This window comes from Sorex araneus, chromosome 6 (genome assembly GCF_027595985.1).
Source record: "Sorex araneus isolate mSorAra2 chromosome 6, mSorAra2.pri, whole genome shotgun sequence".
In the NCBI taxonomy this organism is placed as follows: domain Eukaryota; kingdom Metazoa; phylum Chordata; class Mammalia; order Eulipotyphla; family Soricidae; genus Sorex; species Sorex araneus.
Window position 1 is genome coordinate 19,854,129 of NC_073307.1, and position 23,777 is coordinate 19,877,905.

The 23,777-nt window shown below is 47.9% G+C and overlaps 1 protein-coding gene across 1 annotated transcript in view; it reads left to right on the forward strand.

Annotated features, from left to right (window-relative positions):
- DIAPH1 (diaphanous related formin 1) overlaps positions 1-23,777 on the forward strand; it is a 98,310-nt gene that overhangs the window by 70,847 nt on the left and 3,686 nt on the right. Inside the window, exons 18-26 of the mRNA XM_055141981.1 lie at positions 8,725-8,823; positions 12,506-12,600; positions 12,851-12,952; positions 13,129-13,368; positions 13,484-13,613; positions 14,586-14,710; positions 15,463-15,627; positions 15,740-15,875; positions 17,683-17,769. Coding sequence (XP_054997956.1) covers positions 8,725-8,823; positions 12,506-12,600; positions 12,851-12,952; positions 13,129-13,368; positions 13,484-13,613; positions 14,586-14,710; positions 15,463-15,627; positions 15,740-15,875; positions 17,683-17,769 — 1,179 coding nt within the window. The remainder of the gene's footprint in view (positions 1-8,724; positions 8,824-12,505; positions 12,601-12,850; positions 12,953-13,128; positions 13,369-13,483; positions 13,614-14,585; positions 14,711-15,462; positions 15,628-15,739; positions 15,876-17,682; positions 17,770-23,777) is intronic.

Consider the following 23,777-nt stretch of genomic DNA (forward strand, 5'->3'; position numbering starts at 1 on the left):
CAGAAATCATCTCTACTTAAGACACTGTAAGAAGGCGTGAGGGTTACCTGGAAGGGCTGGTAAACTGAGAGAACGGGGCCCAATCCCAGCTTTGACTGGAGCGCCCCTGCCCCAACCTACCCCCTACCTGCACAAAGACACTCTAAGTAGAAGAGTAAATTAGTACCAAAGGAAGTAGAAGGAAAATAATAACGATCAGTGTAGAAGTTAATAGGAAATAATAGGGGGGGAAATCATTAAAACCAATATCTGGGGACCGGAGCGATAGCACAGTGGGTAGGGCGTTTGCCTTGTACACGGCTGACCCGGGTTCGATCCCTGGCATCCCATATGGTCCCCCAAGCACTGCCAGGAGTAATTCCTGAGTGCAAAGCCAGGAGTAACCCCTGAGCATCGCTGGGTGAGACCCAAAAAGCAAAATAAATAAATAAATAAATAAATAAAACCAATATCTGGTTCATTGAAAAGATCAACAAATGATAAAACCATAGCTAGGGTCACCAAGGGATGGGAGTCAGGGGAGACAGATTTCAAGAATCAGAAATGAGTAAACCTGACTGCCAGCTTTTAGATATAGGGAGGATTTTCAGGCCAGCGTGATGGGGCAGAGGTTAAACTGCTTGCGTCGCCTGTGGCTGGCTCTCGTTCAGGCCCCAGCACTGCAGTTGGTCTCCTGGATATCTCTAGGAATGACCCTTAGCACAGTTGGGAATAGCTCCTGGGATCTGACAGGGCCCAGCCCGCCCCCCATAAAGAAAGGGACTCTAAAAGAAACAATGGAAAATTACCAATTATTGCCAATAAATTAAATTCCCAGATAACTATACCAGTAGCGACTCACTGTTGGTATAATATTTATATAACATTGGTATAACTTATAACATTGGTATAACATATATAATATTTATACAATTGGTGTAACTATTGGTATAATTCTTATAACTGTAGTTATAAGAAGTAACTATCTGAATAGACCTATACCAAGTAATTTGATCATTAATTTTTTTAATTGCCCCATAATAAAAGTGTCAGCCCAGATGGGATGGCTTCACTGCTAAATTCTACTCAGCATTTAAATAATAATACAAATTCTTTATAAGCAAGAAATAGAAAGTAAGGGCAGTATATTTATCAGACCTGTATTACTAATACCAAGACCGTTGAGGTTTTTCTTTGAATTATGAGTAACATAGCTTAGAAATATAGATGTAAAAATGCTCAACAAAGCACTGGGAAACAGAATCTAGCAACATACAAATAATGATACATGATTGTCTTGTGGGGCTTATCCCGGGGGTGATGAATCACGAGAGTGACTTAGCACTCATTACTCAGTGACACATCATATCAGTAGGAAAAAAGCGCAAATCACATGTTCATCTTGTTAGAATCACAAATAATGTTTGATAAAGATCCAACTTCCTTTCATTATCAAAGACATAAACTACGACTGGTAGGGAATTTCTTCAACCTGACAAAGGGCATATGAGGAGAAACACAATTTGGATCATATTTTGTAATGGAAAGACTTAAGGCTTTGTCCTAAGGTTAGTAACAAGGAAAGGATTTCCACTGTTAGAACTTGTTTAGCATTGTTGTAGCCGGGGCAGTTAGCAAGAAAAAGAAGTGAAAGGCCATGAACATTGGGGGCGGGGGGAAACACCAGCATTAATCAGAGGCTGTTCCTGGCTTTGTGCTCAGGGCTCAGTCCTGCCAGTACTTAGAGGGACCGTATGTGGATTGAACCAGTCCGCTGCCTGCTAGGCAAGTCTTACCTCCTATGCTAGCTCTCGCGTCCCCCATTAGGATCTTCAAGAAAGAATAGGGCCAGAGAGATAGGTCAGGGTTAAGGTGTGTGCCTTGTGGTATCTCTGACACTGCATGGTCCCCCAAGCACCCAGGTAGCCCTCAGCACAGCGGGGTCTGCACGTTGAACTGCTGGTCCAGTTGGCTGAGTCACTGCCCTGTCTCCAGCCCCCAAGAAAACTATATCATCACAGATGGCGTGAACTTAACACGTGGGAACATCCTATGGAATTCCTAAAAAACTGTCAGTAAACAAGTATAGTAATTGTGTTCCTGTGCCTTTGCAGGGTACGGTCTGAAGCCAGAGTAAGAAAGCAAGTCCAGCTATGATAGCATTCAAAGGACAAACTGTTTAAGGCTGGACATGTGACTTGCACACGCCTGGCGGTGGGCAAGTACCATAACTAAAGCAGATGTGCCAGCACTGTGGCCAGGAGTGAACCCCCTGTGCGCACACCCAGCAGGTGTGTAAACACCACAACTAAGTGTACCGGCTGGGGAGAGCGCAGAGAGCTGGAGCGCAGGCTGAGAGGCCACGCTGGGTCTCTGCTCTGCCTGTGTGGCCGCCCCAGCACTGCCCAGGGCAACTCCCAGGCTTCCGAGCATTCCCCAGGGTGTGCCTGCCCCCCCAGTAGAACCTAAAATAACAGTTTGATGAGCACAGTCCCTAGCAGGCACTAGGCCAAGTGTGCGTGCACGGCCACCAACTGTCTGACCCCTGGTGAGTGCCACTAGCAAGGGTGTGTGCCTTCATCAGAGTGGCACCAAAGCAGGTGGGCGGGATTGGCTTTCATTACAGATAAGAGCATTTGTGCTTGAGGATGACATCAGGATGGAAAAAAGTGCCACAGAATGGGATTAAGTGTTTGCAGATTGGACCAGGGAGATGGCTCAGCGGGTCACAGCATGTACTTTGCGTTTGGGAACTCATGACATAGCTCCATGATTCCCTGAGCATCACCAGTTATAGATCCCGAATATATACAGATCGTGTGCCTCAAAAACAAAACATATTTATATGTTTACAACTCATATAGCTGCATCTAAGTTCCTGGGGGATATTTGCCTTGGGTTTCCTTTTGCATGTGTTTCTTTTGTAATGGGGTAATATTAGTCTCATAGAATGAACCGGGAGGGTTTCCCTCCTCTTTTATAATCTGGAAGAGATTGTGTAAAATAGACTTGAATTTTTCTTTAAATGTTTGGTCCAATTCTATAGTGAAATCTTGGGGGCCAGGAAATTTCCTTTTCAGAAATCTTTTAGATTTTTTTTAAAATTTTGCTTTTTGGGTCACACCCAGCAATGCTCAATACTCCTGGCTCTGCACTCAGGAATTACTCCTGGCGGTGCTTGGGGCACGATATGGGATGCCAGGGATCGAACCCAGGTTGGTCACGTGCAAGGCAAATGCCCTACCCGCTGTACTACCACTCTGGCCCCTCAGGAACCTTTTCGTTATTAATTCCATTTAGGGGAATTTTCAAATTTTTTTAATTGTATTCATGTTATCTGTTAGATCTTGTTGAGAATCAGTAGTTTGTGGGTTTTCAGAAATGTTCGTGTCCTGTAAAATGTCCAATTTCTGGATGCAGGGTTGTTTTAAATATTCCCTTCTCTTTCAAATAATGTAACACCTTTAGCGATATTCTCTTGTTCTTAATTTTAGTGGTGTATGCATTCTCTCTTTTGCTCTTAACAGTCTTTCTACAGATTTATTTTATTGGGTCTTTGTAAAAATAGCTTGTTGGGCCATTGATTTTTTTTTCTCTGTTTTCACATAATTGATTTTTGCTCTTTTTTAGTCCTTTCTGCTTGCTTTGAGTTTATTTTTTTAGTGTCTCTAAATAGGAAATTAGATTGCTGATTTTGAGGTCTTTGCTAATATAATATAATATAATATAAATCTCACAATGAGAGATGTTACTGGTGCCCACTCGAACAAATCAATGAGCAACGGGATGATAGTGACAGTGCCTAATATAAACTTTTTATTATAATTTTCCCTCTATTACTTTATGCCCCCCTATATATATCTATTTTTGGGGGGGGTTCACACCCGGTAATGCACAGGGTTACTCCTGGCTCTGCACTCAGGAATCACTCCTGGCGATGCTCAGGGGACGATATGGGATGCTGGGAATCGAACCCGGGTTGGCCTCGTGCAAGGCAAACGCCCTATCCGATATGCTATCACTCCAGCCCCAATCCCCCTATATTTTGATATGTTATTCTTTCAAACAGTTGCAGTTCCTTAATTTTCTCTTTGAGGGCCAAAGTGATAATCCAGCAGGTAGTGTGCTTGCACACAGCCCACCCAGGTTCAATCCCTAGCACCACATATGGCCCACTGGAGTGATCCCTGAGTGCTGAGCCAGGAGTAAGTGCTGAGCATTGCCGGGTTTGGCCCCCCCAAGACTAAGTAAATATATTTTCTCTTTGAGACTTCTTTTAGAGCCACACATTATTTAGAAATTGTTCTTTTTTTCCCCTTAAACATTTGAATGTTTTGTTATTAATTTGGAGTTTAATGTTTTATGTCCAGAGAACATGCTCTATTATTTCAGTTCTTTAAATATGTTGAAATTAATTTTATGACTTCGAATATGATTTTTCTTGGTTGAGTATTCAGTGAACATTTGAAACAAATGTTTGCTCTGTTGTTGGATGAAGTGTTCTGTATACTTTGTAAACAGGCTGCCCGTTTCTTTGTACTTGAAGCCAGTTTCTTGTCGCTAGGATATTGTTGGGTTCAGTTCTCTTCACTAGTGTTTTTGTCCTTGTCCTCTCGGCCTATGAATAGTGATTCAGGGGCCCAGGAATGTCCTGGCCCAAATTACTAGTGCTGGTCTCTGTAGCCTGCCCCAACCAGAGCCAGGGTCTTGGCTGGGTCAACCGTGTGCCTTTATCATTACAAGATGCACCTGAACAATAATCGTCAGGAAAATTCAAAAATACAAGGCTTAGTACTGACAGGTAGATACGGTAGCCCCTTTGCCGCCAAAGTGTACAGTTGCAGGTAGAAAAAGAATTTTAAAAAGATGAGCTTGGGTGTTTGCCATGTTGAAATTGGACATGGGGTATCTAGGATTTCAAGGATCATCTCCTCCTTAGTAACTTTAGCATAAAAATATGGAGCTAAGCCTCAGGGAAGGGGGGAAGCAGAGGCTCCTTCAGATAATCACTAGTTTTTTCTTCTGTTTTGTTTTGGGGTTTTTGGTTTGTTTTTACTTCTTTTGGGGTTAGGCCTGGCAGTGCTCGGAACTTACTCTTGGCTCTGTGCTCAGGGATCACTCCTGGCAGGCTCAGGGGACCATACGGAGTGCCAGAGATTGAACCCAGGTCAACTGTGTGCGAGGCAAGCATCCTACCCTCGGTACTATCTCTCTGGCCCGGGGTTGTTGGTTTTTTAAGTCCCTCCCCTTCCATTTCTTTTCTGTTTTGGTAACACAGTTCACACACTTGGTTGTGCTCTCACTCATGTTTGGTTGCCACAACCCACTCAGTGATGGGGGCTGGTGTCGTGGATCAAATTAGTGGTCTCACATTGTAGGGACGGTGCCCTGCCACTGGGTAGGGCAGCCTGGCTGTTGACCTAGCCGTGCGGTTGTCACTATGTTTATTTGAGATGGTATGTTTGAATCAGGTCTCAGCAGTTAAAGCTTAATTTCAGACACTTACCTTACAACCATTCTCTATTCACTGTGAATTGGTATATTTAGACCATTTATAAGTGAAGGGCTCCATGACTATTTGCCTTTAGTGTGTGAGATCCTGGCTTTCAGCTTTGGAACTGAAAAAAAAAATGTGTGTGTGCGTGTGCGTGTGTGTGTGTGTGTGTGTGTGTGTGATTATTGTTATGTTAGGACTTCAGTCTACCATTTATATTATTTTCTGTTTCTCTTTTGGTATTTTCCTGTGGTTTCTTTAAACATTTGGGGCAGGGGGAAGACAAGCCCGGTAGCACTCAGGGTCTCTCCCCGCTTGGTGATTGGGGACCCAGGTGGTGCCAGGGAGTGACAAAAGTCTCCTGCATACAGAGGGTGCACCCCAACCCTTCTTGCTGGCTCTCTTGGTACTTGCTGAGTGAGAAGGTGTGTTGTGGCGCTCACCAGGGGTGGTCCTCAGGCCAGGTTTGCACATGTGCTCACCACTGTCTCACTCGAGGTGTGGTGCTCCCATTCTGATTGTAGTGCTCGGCGGGGATCAGAGACTAGCGTTGTGGTGCTCACACATACGCCTGTGGTGCTAGCACATGTATTTAGTTCCAGTGTTTGCCTGACGTTGCACCCTTTAATTTTGGTGCTTGCCCACATGCGGTCACTGCCAGGTGCGAGGAGCAGAGCTGCTGGGTGACTTGGAGCACATGCAGGCCGCCTCATGGCGGAACTCGGTCTCGTGCTTGCCCTGAGCTCTAACAATCTTGAAGGCTCCTTTTTTTTTCATTTGTATATAATGGCTGTGAATATCACTTTATCATTGTTTACTTAGACAATGCTCTAGACAGGAACGTATCCAAGTTATTCATCAATGTTTTACCAATTTGAGTGAAACATATAATCTCTTTAACCTCCCAGTTTTGAAATATAATTGTATTTTGTCTACATGGTTCTATTCCATGTGCTTGTCTTTCATCTGTCAGCTTTATTGAATTGTTGTAGTGGTTATTCATTATGTTCTAGCAATTGTCTTTTTTTTTTAATTTATTATTTTTTTATTATAGCAGAGCGTTTAGGGTGTTTGCCTTGCACGCAGCTGACCTGAGTTTTCTATTCCTCCGCCCCTCTCGGAGAGCCTGGCAAGCTACCAGGCGTATCCCAGATGCCAAAAACAGTAACAACAAGTCTCACATGGAGGCGTTACTGGTGCCCGCTCGAGCAGATCAGTGAGCAACGGGATGACAGTGATACAGTGATTTTTTTTTTTTTATTAATGAATCACCTTGAGGGTACAGTTACAGATTTACATATTTTCGTGCTTGTGTTTCAGTCATACAATGCTCGAGTACCCATCCCTCCACCAGTGCCCGTTCACCACTGATGATCCCAGTGTCCCTCCTACCCCACCCATTCCATCCCCCCCACCCCACCTCACCTCTGTGGCAGGGCATTCCCTTTTGTTCTCTCTCTCCTTTTGAGTGTTGCGGCTTGCGGTAGAGGTATTGAGTGGCTATCGTGTTCAGTCTATAGTCTACTTTTAGCATGCATCTCTCATCCCGAGCGGGTCCTCCAACCACACTTTACTTGGTGATCCCTTCTCTATCTGAGCTGCCTTTTCCCCCAGCATGTGAGGCCGGCTTCCAAGCTGTGGAGCAAACCTCCTGGTACTTATTTCTACTATTCTTGGGTGTTAGTTAGTCTCCCATTCTATTACTTTATATTCCACAGATGAGTGCAATCTTTCTATGTCTGTCTGTCTTTCTGACTCATTTCACTTAGCATGATACTTTTCATGTTGATCCACTTATATGCAAAGTTTATGACTTCATCTTTTCTAACAGCTGCGTAGTATTCCATTGTGTAGATGTACCAGAGTTTCTTTAACCAGTCATCTGTTCTCGGGCACTCGGGTTTTTTCCAGATTCTGACTATTGTAAACAGTGCTGCAATGAACATATAAGTACAGATGTCATTTCGACTATATTTTTTTGCTTCTCCGGGATATATTCCCAGAAGTGGTATTGTGGTCAAATGGGAGCTCGATTTCTAATTTTTTTGAGAAGCATTCATATTGTTATCCAAAAGGGCTGATCCAGTCGGCATACCTACCAGCAGTGTAGGAAGGTCCCTTTCTCCCCACATCCTCTCCAGCAGTGGTTGCTTTTGTTCTTTTGGATGTGTGCCAGTCTCTGTAGTGTGAGGTGGTATCTCATGGTTGTTTTGATCTGCATCTCCCTGATGATTAGTGATGTAGAGCACTTTTTCATGTGCCTTTTGGCCATTCGTATCTCTTCCTTGGGAAAGTTCCTGTTCATTTCTTCGCCCAATTTTCTGGTGGGGTTGGATGTTTTCTTCTTGTAGAGTTCAACCAGTGCCTTATATTACCCTTGATATCAACCCCTTATCAGATGGATATTGGGTGAATATCTTTTCCCATTCTGTAGATTGTCTGTATTCTGGTCACTGTATCTTTTTTTTTTTTTGGCTTTTTGGCTTTTTGGGTCACACCCAGCAATGCTCAGGGGTTACTCCTGGCTTTGCACTCAGGAATTACTCCTGGCGGTGCCCAGGGGACCATATGGGATGCTGGGAATTGAACCTGGATCGGGCCGCGTGCAAGGCAAAAGCCCTACCTGCTGTGCTATAGCTCTAGCCCCTGGTCACTGTATCTTTTTCGGTGCAGAAGCTTCTTCGTTTAATATAGTCCCATTTGTTTATCTCTGTTTCCATTTGGTTGATCAATTGTGTGTCATCTTTGAAGATACCTTTAGCTTTAGTATCGTGGAGGGTTTTGCCGACCTTGTCTTCAATGTACCTATGGATTGTAGTCCGATGTTGAAGTCTTTAATCCATTTTGATCTGACTTTTGTGCATGGTGTCAGGTCGAGGTGTAAGCCCATTCTTTTGCATGTGGTTGTCCAGTTATGCCAGCACATTTGTTAAAGAGGCTTTCCTTGCTCCACTTCACATGTCTTGCTTCCTTATCAAAGATTAGATGATCATACATTTGGGGTTGTGTGTAGGGATATTCCACCCTGTTCCATTGGTCTGTGGCTCTGCCTTTGTTCCAGTACCATGCTGTTTTAATTGATACCGCTTTGTAGTAAAGTTTAAGGTTAGGGACGGTGATGCCTCCCATTGTCTTTTTCCCAAGAATTGTTTCAGCTATCCGTGGGTGTTTGTTGTTCCATATGAATTTCAGGATTGCTTGATCCCTGTAGTTGATTTTTAACCAGACTTTTCTAATCTTTTCCTTGCTAGCCAAGAAGGATCAGGAAGGCGGGGAAGAAAAGAAATCTGTGCAAAAGAAAAAAGTGAAAGAATTAAAAGTGCTGGATTCAAAGACGTCCCAGAATCTCTGTGAGTAACTGTGATCTATTTGAAGTGTGGAGAGCATAATTCTGATAAATCTGATAAATCTGAGGAAATAGAAGCTAAGACTGCAAGGAATTTGTCTAGTCACATACCTAGTAAGGGACAGGTCTGGGATTTAAGTCTCAAATGTTTTAATTTAAAGGCCTTTTATTATTTCTATAATAAATAATTACCACATAGAATCTACCACAGGGATCTAATCTAGCAGGTAAGGTGCTGACCTAGCATGAGACTGACCGGGGTCCAGTCCGTACCACACATCTGATCTCCTGAGCACTGCCGGGTATGGCCCAAAAACAAAAAAGGAAAAAAATAAACCTACCACAAATGTTGTAGCCATTATACATTATACGTATTCTTCTTTCTCACTCTTATGTATTTAAATGCGGGCACTGGCTTGACTTCAATTAAATCTAAAATCACTTTGTGGTTATGAATAATGTAAACCCTGCGCATTGTAGAGCAGGATCAGTGACTCTAAGAAGGCTCTGCTACACTTCCTTCCTGGACTTAGAATATTAATTTAGGGCAAAATTTCAGATAAAATCCTCTATAAAGTTAGTACAAATCATACTTATTTGATGATCTGGATGACTCTTTGATTTTCTATTCATTTTTATATTAATCTGTATTTTATGCTGAGTAATATAGATGTAATCAGGTTGTAGGCTCTGTTAAGCACATCCTAGGCGTGTGTTCCAAAGGTGAGTGAGTGTGCATATATACATACAAATATAAAGCCCTTATTGTTTCTATAATAAATAATTATATATGTAATAAAATAGTAAGTATATAATATATTATTAATGATATATAATAAGTAATTACATATATATGCTTTCTCAGGAGCTGGGGACATGGCTCAAAGGGCATTCTTTGCATTGCAGGAGCCCCCATCCTGTCCCTGACAACCACATGGTCACCACACACACTGGGAGTATCCCTAAGCACTGAGTCATGCTTAGCTCCTGAACATTGCTGACTGTGACCTCAAAACAAAACTAAAACTAAAGGGTCAGAGAGATAGTACAGTGGGTAGGGCACTTGCCTTGCTTGTGGCCAGCTCAGATGTAATCGCTGACTCCCATATGGTCCCCAAACACTGCCCAGAGTGATGCCTGAGTACAGAGCCAGGAGTAACCCCTGAGCATTGCCGGGCATGGCCCAAAAACCAAATATACATATATAGATATTTACTTATTTATTTTTTAAAAACCCATATAAGTCCATATACAGTCTTTCAGTGTGACTGTTATCCCCATATTTCCAGATGAGAAAATCAAAGGTCAGATGATGATATGGGTTAGCCAGTATCACACAAGCCGATAAGTAAAATCAGTTATAATGGATATCAAGAGCAGTAAGCCCTTCCATTATTCTTAGCTACATTATTTTCAATTGTTGACAACAATTGTTAATTAGTAGGGTCTGAGGGTAAATTCTTTTTTTTTTTCTTTTTTGCTCTTTTTGGGGTCACACCTGGCGATGCACAGGGGTTATTCCTGGCTCTGCACTCAGGAGTTACTCCTAGCGGTGCTCAGGGGACCATATGGGATGCTGATACTGAACACCGCTCGGCTAGGTGCAAGGCAGACACCCTACCCACTGTGCTACCATTCCAGCCCATGAGGGTAAATTCTTTTATGAAGCAGAGACTAAAGGAGTGTAAGGTAGTCCTTTTCCTTAAGACTATCTCGGGAACATAAAACATGAGTAATTATTATTTTAGAAATCGAAGCAAGACTATAGGATACATTGTTATTTCCACTTGAATGATAATCTGTAGGGAAATAATTTAGAAAGAGAATGGAGATTCATTTAAGGTAGGATAGACTAAGAGTTGCAGTTTATTGGTTCAACAATAATTCTTGTGTTTGGAGTACTAGGGATTGAACCCAGATACTCAACAATTAAATTTAAGTGCCTCTTACATGCTGGAAGGATAAAACTGAATAAGACAGTACCTCTCCTCATGAACCATATGTTTGATTGGGACCAGAAAGTAAATCATGGTAGTGGGTCAGATTGAGTAGAGCCGTGATGTTCGCTAAGGAAGGGGCAGTGAAGCCGCCAGACAGCACAGGCTAGAGGTCAGTCAGGGAAGACTCTGCTTCAGCACAGTTAGGTGAAAGGTGAGAGCTGGTTGACTGCAGCCAGAGGAAGCATCCCTCCCTGTGAGGCCCAGGAGGTATCTTCTGAGATAACTGCAGTTCGGGAACTACAAGCAGTTGAGCACTCCTTAGCATATGTGGGAGAGAAGACTTGGGGAAATCGAGACCATGTCACAGAAAGTTCTGATAGGCTTAGGCTAAAATGTATTTACTTTATCCTGAGAGCAGTAGAAGTTATTGAAGGGATTTTAATTATGAAACTCAGCGATTTTCTCTTACAGGATTTGGGGTACAGCTACTTCAGCAGTGGTTTAAGGCTGTATTGGCAGGGTAGGATAAAACAAAAGTCAAAAAGATGAGTTATTGTTACAGTTTTAAACTAAGTGAGGTGTGATCAGGGTGTGAAACTCGAATACCAAGAATGTATTAGAAAACAGAAGAAATCACTTAGGAACTGAGTGATGAGGGACTAAGGGGAAAGGGTTTACAGTACCCCACTGAGAATGGGACCATGTACTAGAAGGGTAGTGGATGGTGACAAACAAGTGGATGGAAACTCATTTCAACCAGGTGGCAGGTTGAAATGAGTTAAGGTAGAATTTAAGGTGACGTGAGGTTCTGCCAAGAGAATGCATTGGATTCTGCCAAGCTCTCCCATGCCCCCTGGTCATTCTTATCTTTGTTTTTTGTAAGAATTTGCAGGTAGGTAGCATAAGGGAGTTACTTAGGAACTCCTGAGCCCTGAACACAGCTGGGAGTAGCCTCTAAGTCCAGTGCTGGGCACAAGCTTTGCATCTTGGAGCCTGAGCTTTGGACCAGCCAGCCTTGTTGATCAAATATCACAAGGAGTGACCCCTTGACCCCTTGAGCCCTGCTTAGGCGGGGCCCCAAAATTTAAAAATTAATGTGAGTATGCATAAGAGAGAAAGCTGCAAAAGGAGAGAGGGAGGAAGGAAGGGAGGGAGGGAGGGAGGGAGGGAGGAAGGAAGGAAGGAAGGAAGGAAGGAAGGAAGGAAGGAAGGAAGGAAGGAAGGAAGGAAGGAAGGGAGGAAGGGAGGAAGGGAGGGAGGGGGAGAGAGAGGGAGGAAGGAAGGAAGGGAAGGGGGAGAGGGAGGGAGGAAGGAAAGGGAGGGAGGGAGAGAGGGAGGAAGGAAGAGAGGGGGGAGAGGGAGGGAGAGAAAGAGAGAGAGCTGCAAGGTCACAACCTCAGACCTGAGGTTCTAAATGTACGGATGGTGGGGACTGGTGGTTCCTGACGGTGGCTGGCTAGAAGCCCTCTCGGGAAAATCAGTATCAGTTTATCGTCTGGAAGGGGAGGAGACTGAGGTGATCATTTTTTGGTTTGTTTTCAGTTTCCTTTTTCTGCCTTTGGGCCACACCCAGTGGTGCCCAGGCTGACTCCTGGCTCTGCGTTCAGGGGCCCCCTAGGCAGTGCTTGAGCAACCATATGCAGTGCCAGGGATTAAACCTGGGTCGGCGGCTTGCAAGGCTAGTCCCCTCCCCACTGTCTACATCTCTGGCCCCAAACATGTCTCCTTGTATTTCTTTTTTGGCAGCAATCTTCCTGGGCTCCTTCCGCATGCCCTACCAAGAGATTAAGAACGTCATCCTGGAGGTGAATGAGGCTGTGCTGACTGAGTCCATGATCCAGGTAAGGAGCCCGCTCTCCCTGGCCCCAACTCCCGTCATCCCTAAAGCGTGAAGGCTTCAGGTGCGCTTCCCTCTCAGGGGGTCAGGCTGTTCTCGCCTGTGTCTCAGTCCTGCCGTCTTTCTTGCTGTCTCCATCCCCGGCCCAGTAATCCCAGGGCAGGTGGCGAGCACTGACAGGGGAGCCAAAGAGCTGTTTGCCTCCGATTATGGGCTCGTCCTGTCAAAGTGAGACTGTGCCTTCTCTCTTCCAGAACCTCATAAAGCAGATGCCAGAGCCAGACCAGTTAAAAATGCTCTCGGAACTGAAGGACGAATATGACGACCTGGCCGAGTCGGAGCAGTTCGGCGTGGTGGTGAGTGCAGCCTGCGAGAGGGGCCCCCGGGCTCGCCGCCTCTTGTCTAGTTGGAGCCTCCTGTTCTCGCCCTCCCCTCTCCCTGCTCTGGGACTCAGTTTCCCCGAGTGGCTTCGGCACTTGTCTTGGCCCTGCTTCTTGCTCTGTTATAACGGCATGTCTGTCTCCCCTCCCAGATGGGCACCGTGACCTGCCTGCGGCCTCGCCTCAACGCCATCCTTTTCAAGCTCCAGTTCGGCGAGCAGGTGGAGAACATCAAGCCCGAGATCGTCTCTGTGACTGCCGCTTGCGAGGAGCTGCGCAAGAGTGAGAACTTCTCCAGTCTCCTGGAGATCATCCTGCTCGTGGGCAACTATATGAACGCCGGCTCCCGGAATGCCGGGGCTTTCGGCTTCAACATCAGCTTCCTGTGCAAGGTGAGCCGGGCTGAGTGCAGGGCGGCAGCCGGGAGGGACGCTGGCCTCTCAGGTCCCGTGTCCCTCGTGGGGGTTGGGGCATCCAGGAGCTGACGCTTGCCTCTCACTGCCCAAGCTCCGAGACACCAAGTCCACGGATCAGAAGATGACGCTGCTGCACTTCATCGCGGAGTTGTGTGAGAAAGACTACCCTGATGTCCTCAAGTTTCCAGACGAGCTTGCCCACGTGGAAAAAGCCAGCCGAGGTAGGATGGGTAGGGGGTGAAGCCAGAAGATGGTTCCAACGTCAGGTGATAGAAAGACAAGTTTACATTCTTGGATCATTTTCACATCAGACTGCTTTCCGTGGAACTGGGGGAGGAGTGGACGTAGAGTCCAAGCCTCGGGGGAGGATTTGCAGGCATGAGGGTCTCGTGTATAGAAGTGGGAGAGCTCTTTCTACCCCGAGACCCACTGGGCTTGGATCAACAGTTTTTCTCATTCAGAAAGCAGACGCTGGGCTGGGGAGATAGCTCCAAGGGCTTGGGTGTGTGTTTTGCATGCTGGAGGCCTGGGTTCAATCCTGGGCATCTCACGGTATTTCCCAAGAACTAAGCTGGGAGTAGCCCCTGAGCACCACTGGTTGTGTCCCATAAAACAAACAAAAGCATATACTGAATCAACAAAAGGTAGTCCTTCCCATCCTAGAACTAGACGACAAAAAGAGCATTCCAGTCAGAGAGATCGTAGTAGAGGGCAGTGTGCTTGCCTTGCACCTGACCCAGTTTTAATCCCTGGCCCCCTACTTGTTCCCCCCAAGTCTGCCAGGACTGATCCCTGAGCACAGAGTCAGGAGTAAATCCTGAACACAGCCGGATATAGCCCAAAAACAAAAAGAAAAAGACAGCACACAGTCTGTATCTTCTGCCCGGCCTCTATGTTTCTGCATACGTCTCCTTCCTCGTAAGCCCTGTTCACTATAATAAATGAGACTAAGACCCCAGGGGATTCTATAGATTTTTATTAAATTAAACAAAGCTTCTCATCCCTTCTTAATACCTCTATACAGCTGTGGAGACTAGAGCTTCAATCATCCAGTAACTTATAGTTTTACTAAAAAGATGTTAAAGAGAACACAAGAGGACTAAAATAACAAAGCACTAGATGTTGGCATGAAGTTATACTCGGAAGGACAGAAGAACCTTAAGTTCTTGCCATCGATTTTGTATTTTCTTTAGTCTCTGCTGAAAACCTGCAGAAGAATCTAGATCAGATGAAGAAACAGATTTCTGATGTGGAGCGTGATATTGAGAAGTTCCCGCCTGCCACAGATGAGAAAGACAAGTTTGTTGAAAAAATGACTATATCCTTTCTTAAAAGAAAAATGTACCCTTTAAGATGGGGCACGGAAAACTTTCCATGACTGGACAGCATGACTGATCTGGTCAGACACAATTTTCCCTCTTTAAAAAAGACTTCCTGGGCTGGAGAGATAGCACAGCGGGTAGGGCGTTTGCCTTGCACGCGGCCGACCCGGGTTCAAATCCCAGCATCCCATATGGTCCCCTGAGCATGGCCAGGGGTAATTCCTGAGTGCAGAGCCAGGAGTAACCCCTGTGCATCGCCAGGTGTGACCCAAAAAGAAAAAAAAAAAAACTTCCTTTAACCAAATGCATTCTTATTTTTGTAGCAAGGGAGCAAAACAACCAAATTCCTGAAAAGCAAAGTAGCTAAATTCTTACTCACCATTGATCCCACACCCTCCGCCCATCTCTGCTCTTCACATGTTCTCCCTCCGCCTCCCCTCCCCACGGTATCCTCTGCCTCTGGATCTCTTTCTGGTGAACTTAAACATTAATCACATTGTCTTAGCAGTGCTTTTATAGCGGTATGTGCAGGATATCCCTTAAATCGCCACTTCCTGCCCTGTAGATGTGCCATAAGTTAAGGCTTACGAATTCCTCTGTTTGGGTGGTTCAGTTGCTTCTGACTTGCGCTATCATGAGCATTGCTAGACTGAAGGTCCTTTGTGTGTTCCGGTATGGAGCTTGTCTCCCTCCAGCCCGGGAGAGCGGGTCTGCTTCTTGGTCTTGGTCCTTCACTCCGAAGCCGCACAGCTTTGCGAAGGACGCCAGGGAGCAGTATGACAAGCTGCAGATGATGCACTCGAACATGGAGACTCTGTACAAGGAGCTGGGCGAGTACTTCCTCTTCGACCCCAAGAAGGTGTCGGTGGAAGAGTTCTTCATGGATCTGCACAACTTCAAGAACATGTTTGTGGTAAGAGATGCCTACTGACCCGATCATTTGTGGACTCTTGCCGTCCACTGGGCTTGGGCGGGCCGGCGCGTGAGCGCATCTCCATGCACGCACTCGCTGTCGCCCCTTCCAGCAAGCAGTCAAGGAAAACCAGAAGAGGCGGGAGACAGAGGAGAAGTTGCGTCGAGCCAAACTGGCCAAGGAGAAGGCAGAGAAGGAACGGCTAGAGAAGCAGCAGAAGAGAGAGCAGCTCATCGACATGAATGCGGGTAAGGCGCGAAGGCCAGACGGCACGCGCTGGAGGCCTTTGGAAGACTCCTCTGTCTCCGCTCCCCAGAGGGGACAGCCCCTGTCTGAGCTCAGCGCCTGGCAGTCGACTGCTGGCCACCTGCTACCTCCAGCAGCCCGATGCTGGGCTCGACCCCCAGCAGTTTCATTCCAATTCCCCACTCTCCATTTTCTCGCTTTTGCTGCTTCCTGTTCTGTGTCTCATCTCCCCAGTGATTTTAGTGTTGGAGCAGCGTGTACTCTTTCCTTCTGCCAGGCCTGTTTTCGTACCCACTACTTAATCTTTTGTTCCTTTTCCCGAAAATGTTTTCCTGGTCCTGCTCCCGGCTCTAAATGGTGGCTTGCATTCCCTTTGTGCTTATTTTACTACATGCACTGTCCCCAGCCCTTCAGTTGTACATACGTGTCGGATTATAAAAGGATTGAACTTCTGGAGAGGGCGCTGGGACGCTGGCCACCCTCTTTCTTTAGCAGAATCTCCATTCCGCTACTAGAAGCATGTCTTTGTTGAAACATATGGCCTCAATTATTGGCCCTCTGCTTCCTGTCTCTGCTGTTTTCCTGCTGCTGGTTCCCAGCCCCCTCTGGCTGCTGTGTATACAGGCAGCGGAAATCCAGCATGCAGTTGCTCGCGGCACAGAGCCCATGCCACCCTTCTTGAACTTGAGGGGGCTGCAGGCTGCCTGGGAGCGGGGGGCTGGGGAGTTTCTCAGGACTGCAGCGTGTGCTGGTACAGAATTCTTTGCTGAGCACAAGAGGCAAGAGCTGCTCTTCATGCCTTTTGCTCCTGGGGACTTTTCCTGTCATGGTCATGGCAGGGGTCTGAAGGAGCAGGACTCGCCTCCATTTCTGCCCGCTGAAACCCCTTTGCTGGGAAGCAGTTCCTCTGTGCTTGTCCCAGTTGTAAGCCACAAGCTTTGTTCTGATAATGCTCTTGGTGCCTGTACTAAGTCTTCTGCACCTCTCCCATCCTCCCCAAGCCCCTAGGGTTTGTTCTGAGAAGTATCTAGGATGCTGGGAGGGCATTTGGGATGTGGGCCCTGCCTCGTCATCAGGTGGCGCAGTGGGCCTTGCCCTGCCTGCGTCCCCAGGGCCAGCAAATGAGGTTGGAATGTAGGTCAGCTGCAAGGCTATGGGCCGCCAGCAGGTGGCGCCTGGAACAGCGAGCCCAGCCTGGTCTTGGGGGGCCCCTTCCACTCCTTGGGATTTCACAGTTTCAGATTTCACCACCCTGAGCTGTTGCCATGGAAACAGAGCCAGGCTGCAATAAGAATTCTGCTTTAACTCTTTCTGTTCCAGCCAGGAGGCTCCTTTACTGTTCTGAGCTGGCTTTGGGAAGACGCAGCCAATGGGGGCAGTGTTAAAGTGAGATGTCTGCAGCGTTCTCACCTTCCCTCAGCCTTCCTCATATCTCCCCAGGCTGTTTATGTCAGTCAGGGTGAAGCTCTTTAGGATGATGGGTGATAGGGTTTCATATGAACTTCCAAAATATATCTCTCCATACCACTGGTCGCGGAGTTGGACCATTCTCCGATCCTCTGTGCCAATCACCTTGGGTTGAGAGGAGGGTCCCAAGGTTCTCAGTGAACCCTTTTAATGTAACCATTTTGAACATTCATTTTAAATAAACACGGACTGTGTGGCTTGATTCCTCCATCTCTGTAAGCGCCCCCCACCCGCACCGCCTGGGCACGAGGAAGCCAAGCAAAGCCAAGCACTTTGTGTGGGCCCCAGCACAGGCGTGTGGCATGGACTGAGTGTTTACACCTGCATTTTTGCTCCTGACAGAGGGTGATGAAACCGGCGTGATGGACAGTCTTCTGGAAGCCCTGCAGTCAGGGGCAGCGTTCCGACGGAAGAGGGGGCCTCGCCAGGGTAAGTCAGCAAATGGAACCCACCCTGGGTATCGGCGGTGGGGGAGACCTCTGCTTCTGGTCCTGTTTGTCTGGGGCTCAGGGCTTACAACTCCCCTCCTGTGGGCCTCGCATCTCCAACGGATCATTTGGGCCTTTGTCTTCCGTGTGCTGACTGGGAGAGCAGGACTGAGGGAAGCAGCAGTTCAGTTCCGGTTGATGGGCGTTCCATCTCTCCCCATTCTACACGCAGAAACTTAAAACAAGCAGAGGACACAGGGTTTGGTGGGTATGTGAGTATACAAATAGAAAGCAACCTCACTACAAACTTTAACACGAGACCTAGAAAGTACAAAGGAAATACAAAGGGAAAAGTCATGAATCTTTACTCTTCAGAAGCAGAAGTGATGTCAAGGAATAAAAAGTATCAAATCTGGGGACTGGAGAGACAGAATCAAATTCAGGGGCCTTGCACTCAGCCTTACCCAGATTTGATCTCCAGCCCCTTGTTCGGTCCCGCAGACCCCACCAGTTGTGAGCCCTGAACTCAGAGTCGGGAGTAAGCCATGGTAGACTGTCGGGGAGCATCTCCATAGAAGTGAGTCTGGGGGCTGGAGCGATAGCACAGCGGGTAGGGCGTTTGCCTTGCACTCGGCCGACCCGGGTTCGAATCCCAGCATCCCATATGGTCCCCTGAGCGCCGCCAGGGGTGATTCCTGAGTGAGCCAGGAGTGACCCCTGTGCATCGCCGGGTGTGACCCAAAAAGCAAAAAAAAAAAAAGAAGAAGTGAGTCTGAGGCTGGCTTTCCTCTTGGATGCAGTCTGCCTCCACTGTGCTTGCTTTCCTCCCAGGCTGCCCCTCTTCCCTACACCTCCACTGCAATCTTCAAAAAATTTAAGTGGATTCTTTGAAAAAGTAATACAGCCAGTAGGTTGCTGGCCTTGCATGTATCTGACTTGGGATCACTCCCCGGCATTCCATATGTTCCCCCAAGCACTGCCAGGAGCCAGGAGTAACCCCTGAACATCACCAGGTTTGACCCCAAAGCAGACAAACAAAATTAACGGTCTAAGAGGACAGTTGAGCCATGCCTTAGTATAGGGAAGGTCCAGTAGGTTGGCTTCCTTTGATGACAGCTACAGGGACCAAGAGGAATCTTGGTCTAAACCAAGAGGTTTAGCCCCGTCTGCCTCCCGGGCCCCGGGTCTGCACTGCTGTTGAAGGCTCCTTGCACTCGGCACTGAAAGGTTCTTTTCTCTAAGTTGAAGGTGGGAATTAGAGAAAAGGCGTCAGAACAGGTTTCCCTCCTAGGGAGTAAAAAGCTCTGTCTCCTGGCAGGTGCCTTCTGTTTGAGGCGAGCTTCACTTCGAGGCTATTGTAAGAGAAAGAGTTGGCAGGTTTCTGTGAAGACCAGCTGCCCGCTTCCGGCCAGACTCTCCCTGCCAGGGGGAAGTTCCCTTCTGAGGCTCTTGTGTGTCACCTCAGACCCTTCCCTAAAGAGAAGAACCCTCATTACAGCCTTTGGCTATTTTCTGCACCCCCCCCCATCTGAGTGGTTTCCTGGGGGGTGTAGAGGTGGCTGTGATGGCGTGGCCTTCCCTCCATGGCTGCAGTGTTTGGGCGAGTACAATAGCAGCGTTCTCTCGGAGTTACCCTTCAGAAGTCCCTGCAGCTCTGTTTCCCGTCTACCATGTAAGGCCATGTTCTCGGAGCAGTTCTTGCCAAACAAAAATACACGGAGCTCACTGTTTTCCTCTTCCCTGTCAACTCAAGTGTCGCCCTGCCTTAGATACCGGCGCTTCCCTTGTAAGCCTCTTCCTGCGGAACTCCACTAAAACCCCAGCTTCCCGTGCAGGGACACAATAGGAAGGAGGCAGACATGAATCGCTTCCTTCTGACCGGGGAAGCCCCTCTCTCCGCTTCTTCCCGTGTGAGGATTCCCGCATGGAGGAAGCAAGTATTTCAGCCTCACCTTTCAGCCACGAGACAGGAACACTTCTGTTCCAGTGTGTGCAGCAGCATGGGGCCGGTGCTAAGGGACACGGGGGCCAGAGATGATGAGCAGGAGAGCTCCAGCTTTGAAAGTTGACTCCATCCTGTCATTTTTACCGTTCTGAGATCTGGGTTCACATAACCCACCTGCACATACCCGGGAGAGGCTCAGACAGGAGACCTTGACTCAACGTTTAGGCCTTGCCACACTCCTGGTATCTACAGTGATATCTCCTTGTATGCAGCGTAGAAAAGTCTCAGCATCAGAGTAGAATGTGAAACATAGGAACAGATCAAAGACTCAAAGTCGGGCAGGAGAGAGAGTGCAGGAACACAGGCCTTGCCGAGTTCGGTCCCTGCCACTGCATATGGTTCCACAAGGATGTCTAGGAGGGATCCCTGAGCACAGAGCCAGGAGTAAGCCTTGAGCACAGCTGGGTGTGGCTCAAATGAAAGAAATTGTTTTAAAGATACAAATTGAAGTGTACTTCTCTTTTGTTTTGCTTTTTGGGTCACACCTGACGATGCACAGGGGTTACTCCTGGCTCTGTACTCAGAAATTACACCTGGCGGTGCTCAGGGGTTACTCCTGGCTCTGCACTCAGGAATTACTCCTGGCGGTGCTCAGGGGACCATATGGGATGCTGGGAATCAAACCCGGTTCGGCCACGTGCAAGGCAAACGCCCTACCCACTGTGCTATCACTCCAGCCCCACAAATTGAAGCGCACTTCTAACAGATGCTGTTACCTTAGTAAATCACTTAATGTTCCTGGGATTTCATTTCTTCATGAGAGTTGGACTAGAATAGTCTCTAGGCTCCTTCCAGCTTTACTATTTTTCCATGCAGCAACAATAGGATTAAGATGAGCAGAAAAGAAAAGGGCTGGACCCAGAATCCCATTCTCACACTCTCAAGACTGGTGGCCGTGGGTGTCCCCAGGCTGCTGCTGCCCTTAGCTGCCCACCCTCTCTTGGCTGTGTCTGACCCTTCCTTCTGGCGCATCGCTCTGAGCCAGAAGAGAGAGGCACTATCAGGCGCCCCTGCCTCACAGCCCTCCTCAGTCCCAGAGAGACAGCTGTCCCTATTCAAAGGCACTGGCCTCTTCCCTAGATTTGAAGGGAGTCTGAAATCATCCGGTCTCTGCAGACCTGCGGGAGCGCCCAGCGTACAAAGACCCATTGAGGGCCGCGAAGAGGAGAGTCACTATCAGGGCTGGTTCATTCAGACGGACGTGTAAACTGCTGGGATCTGCAGGGTGTGGAGGAACAAAGGCTCGAGTGTCAAAGGGAAGAATCCAGGCGATTGTATTCCAGCCACTAGTTCAAGCTAATGATTGAGTCAGCTTGTGGCTTCGTGACTCAACTCCGGCTCCGGGTCTCAATAGTCACCTCTGAGACACAGGCCCGTCAGCTCGCTGTGATCAGTCAGGGAAGAAAGAAGCTTGTCTCTCTTCCCCTTTTCCTTTCCTCTGTCACATCCCAATGTCCCTATCAGTTCCACCTCCACTGACAGAACTTCCGAGTGGGAAAGACTCGAAAGCCCTCTGCAGCCTGCGTGGAGTCTCCTCCGAGCTCTGAGGAAGTGTGACCCGCTCGGAGCTTGCCTGGTTGACAGAAGTGGCTGGTGAGAGTGTCAGAACTCCAGCCTGCTTTGCTGAGTCCAGGTCTAGGGCCCTTTCACTAAATGTGCGTGACTGGGCCGGAGGTAACCGACCTTTCTGTCTGGGCCAGAAATTTTACTTCTTACCTCCCAGCAGACCCCTGCCGTGAGATTGCTTCCAGGGGATTTTCTGATGACCCGCTCTCTAGAGAGGATTAAGAGTATTTTGGGGGGCCGGAGCGATAGCATAGCGGGTAGGGCGTTTGCCTTGCACACGGCTGACCCTGGTTCGATCCCCGGCATCCCATATGGTCCCCCAAGCACCGCCAGGAGTAATTTCTGAGTGCAAAGCCAGGAATAACCCGCGAGCATCGCTGGGTGTGACACAAAAAGCAAAAAAAAAAAAAAAAAAAGAGTATTATGGGGCTGGAGCAATAGCACAGCGGGTAGGACATTTGCCTTGCACTCGGCCTACCCGGGTTCGATTCCCAGCATCCCATATGGTCCCCTGAGCACCGCCAGGAGTAATTCCTGAGTGCAGAGCCAGGAGTAACCCCTGTGCATCGCCAGGTGTGACCCAAAAAGCAAAAAAAAAAAAAAGAGAGAGATTATTTCTTAGGGCCAGAGAGATGGTACAGGTACGTGTCACCCACCTGGCTTGAATCTCCAGGGGTCCCCTGAGCACAGAGCCAGGAACAGCCCGAGTCCTGCCAGATATGCTCCCCGGCCCCCCTAAATTACTTTTTTTTTAATACCCCCATGTAGTCTTCCTCCAGATTTGTGAAAATAGGGCAAGAATTCTAATTAGGGGAGTTTGGGGATAATAATGAGTTTAAGATGATAATGGCCGGCCCATCTGTCCTAGTTTCCGCTTCCCCGAGGAAGCTGATTAACCAGAGTACTTCCTCTATGGCCGTGGGATCGAGCCTGTGGTTTGTCTTTTCCAAACCATTAACCTTCTCAAGCTCCTCTCCTGGTATCTCATGTTTGGTTTTGCTAGTGTTCTTAGCCGAGACCACTCCTAACTCCTGGGGCTCTGGCCTCAGAGATCTCTGACCACTGTCTCAGGGTTGTTCCCCTTTCTCTGGTCTGCAGGGCTGTGCTTTATTCCTTCCTGAACCTGTCCGTTCAGAGCATGCATCTGTTTCTTTGACTGCTGTTTGTTTGTTTGGGGTTTGGTTTTGGGGCCACACCCGGAGATGCTCAGGACTCACTCCTGGCTCTGCACTCAGGAATTCGTCTTAGCAGTGCTCGGGGGATTATATTGGGTGCCAGTGACCCAACCCGGTCAGCTGCGTGCAAGGCAAGTGTCCTACCCACTGTACTATCCCTCCATTCTCCTCTGACTGCTTTTTGAATGATCTAAGTAAGTAAGTAGACCCAAATTAGGGGGAGGAGGAGAGATCTGTTTTTTCCAGATTCTTCACTTTTTAGTGTAATTGTACTGCTAAAAACAAAGCAGAATCCTGGGTTCCTGGATTCTGAGACCAGTTCCAACAGAAATTTTCTTACTTCTCTTTCTTACCTTTGACCACAAACTGTCCACCCTTGGTATATGTACTTTCCAGCTAAAAAGGAAAACAGTAACCTTCCATGCACTCCTACTTTTCATTACATCTGGTATATTTCAGAAGCTTTTTAAATCAAGAAAAATCTAGAAACCTGGCTTATATTCGGTCTACTTGTTTGGAGCAGAGACTCCCAGACTAATGTATGTGGCCTCCCATCCCCCTCCAGGAAAACAGACAAACAAAACCACAGTGGTCCTTCCAAATCTACTTCCCAAACACGAGCGCACAGAAAGTGTCCCCAAGGTCCCCCAGTTCCTCTGCCCTTGGGTGGCTGCTGTGCCCTTCCCCCTTTCTTCCCTTTATCCCCCACCCCCCTCTGTCCTCCCCCCACAGTTGCATTTACTTCTCAGCTGTTAGGGGTTGAACTCAAAGAACAGGGAAGTGCAGCCAGGCCACTGTCAGTCCAAGCGCAAGAAGGGAGGTGCCGAGAGAAAGGAAGCGGAGAATGTCTAGGACTCTGCCGAGAAACTGGCTAGGAGGAAAGTGGGGCACGGGGGCGAGTGTCCCCTTTGGATCCCCCACTCCAGGGTCTCTCTCGGTCACCGTTCTCTCTCCTCTTGTTAGACAACCCCCTGTTCACCTGGGCGGAGGAGGAGGAGGAGGAGGCGGCGGCTGAGACCTGTGGATGGGTAACCTGTGGCCGTGTGGCTGTGCCCTGCTGCCCGGGGTCGCCTCTGCCGGCCCGCGGGGGCCTGGGTCGGGTCTCCCGAGACTCACAGCCTCCGTGACGCCATGGCTCTCTAACCCAGTTTTGGCTTCTGTCCTACCTAAAGCTTTTTGCAGGTTTCAGATGCTTGGGCACTGTGTCCGCTGGCTTCTCGCTCCCTGCTTCCCGCTGGCCTGGACCCCGCTTTCCCCATACAG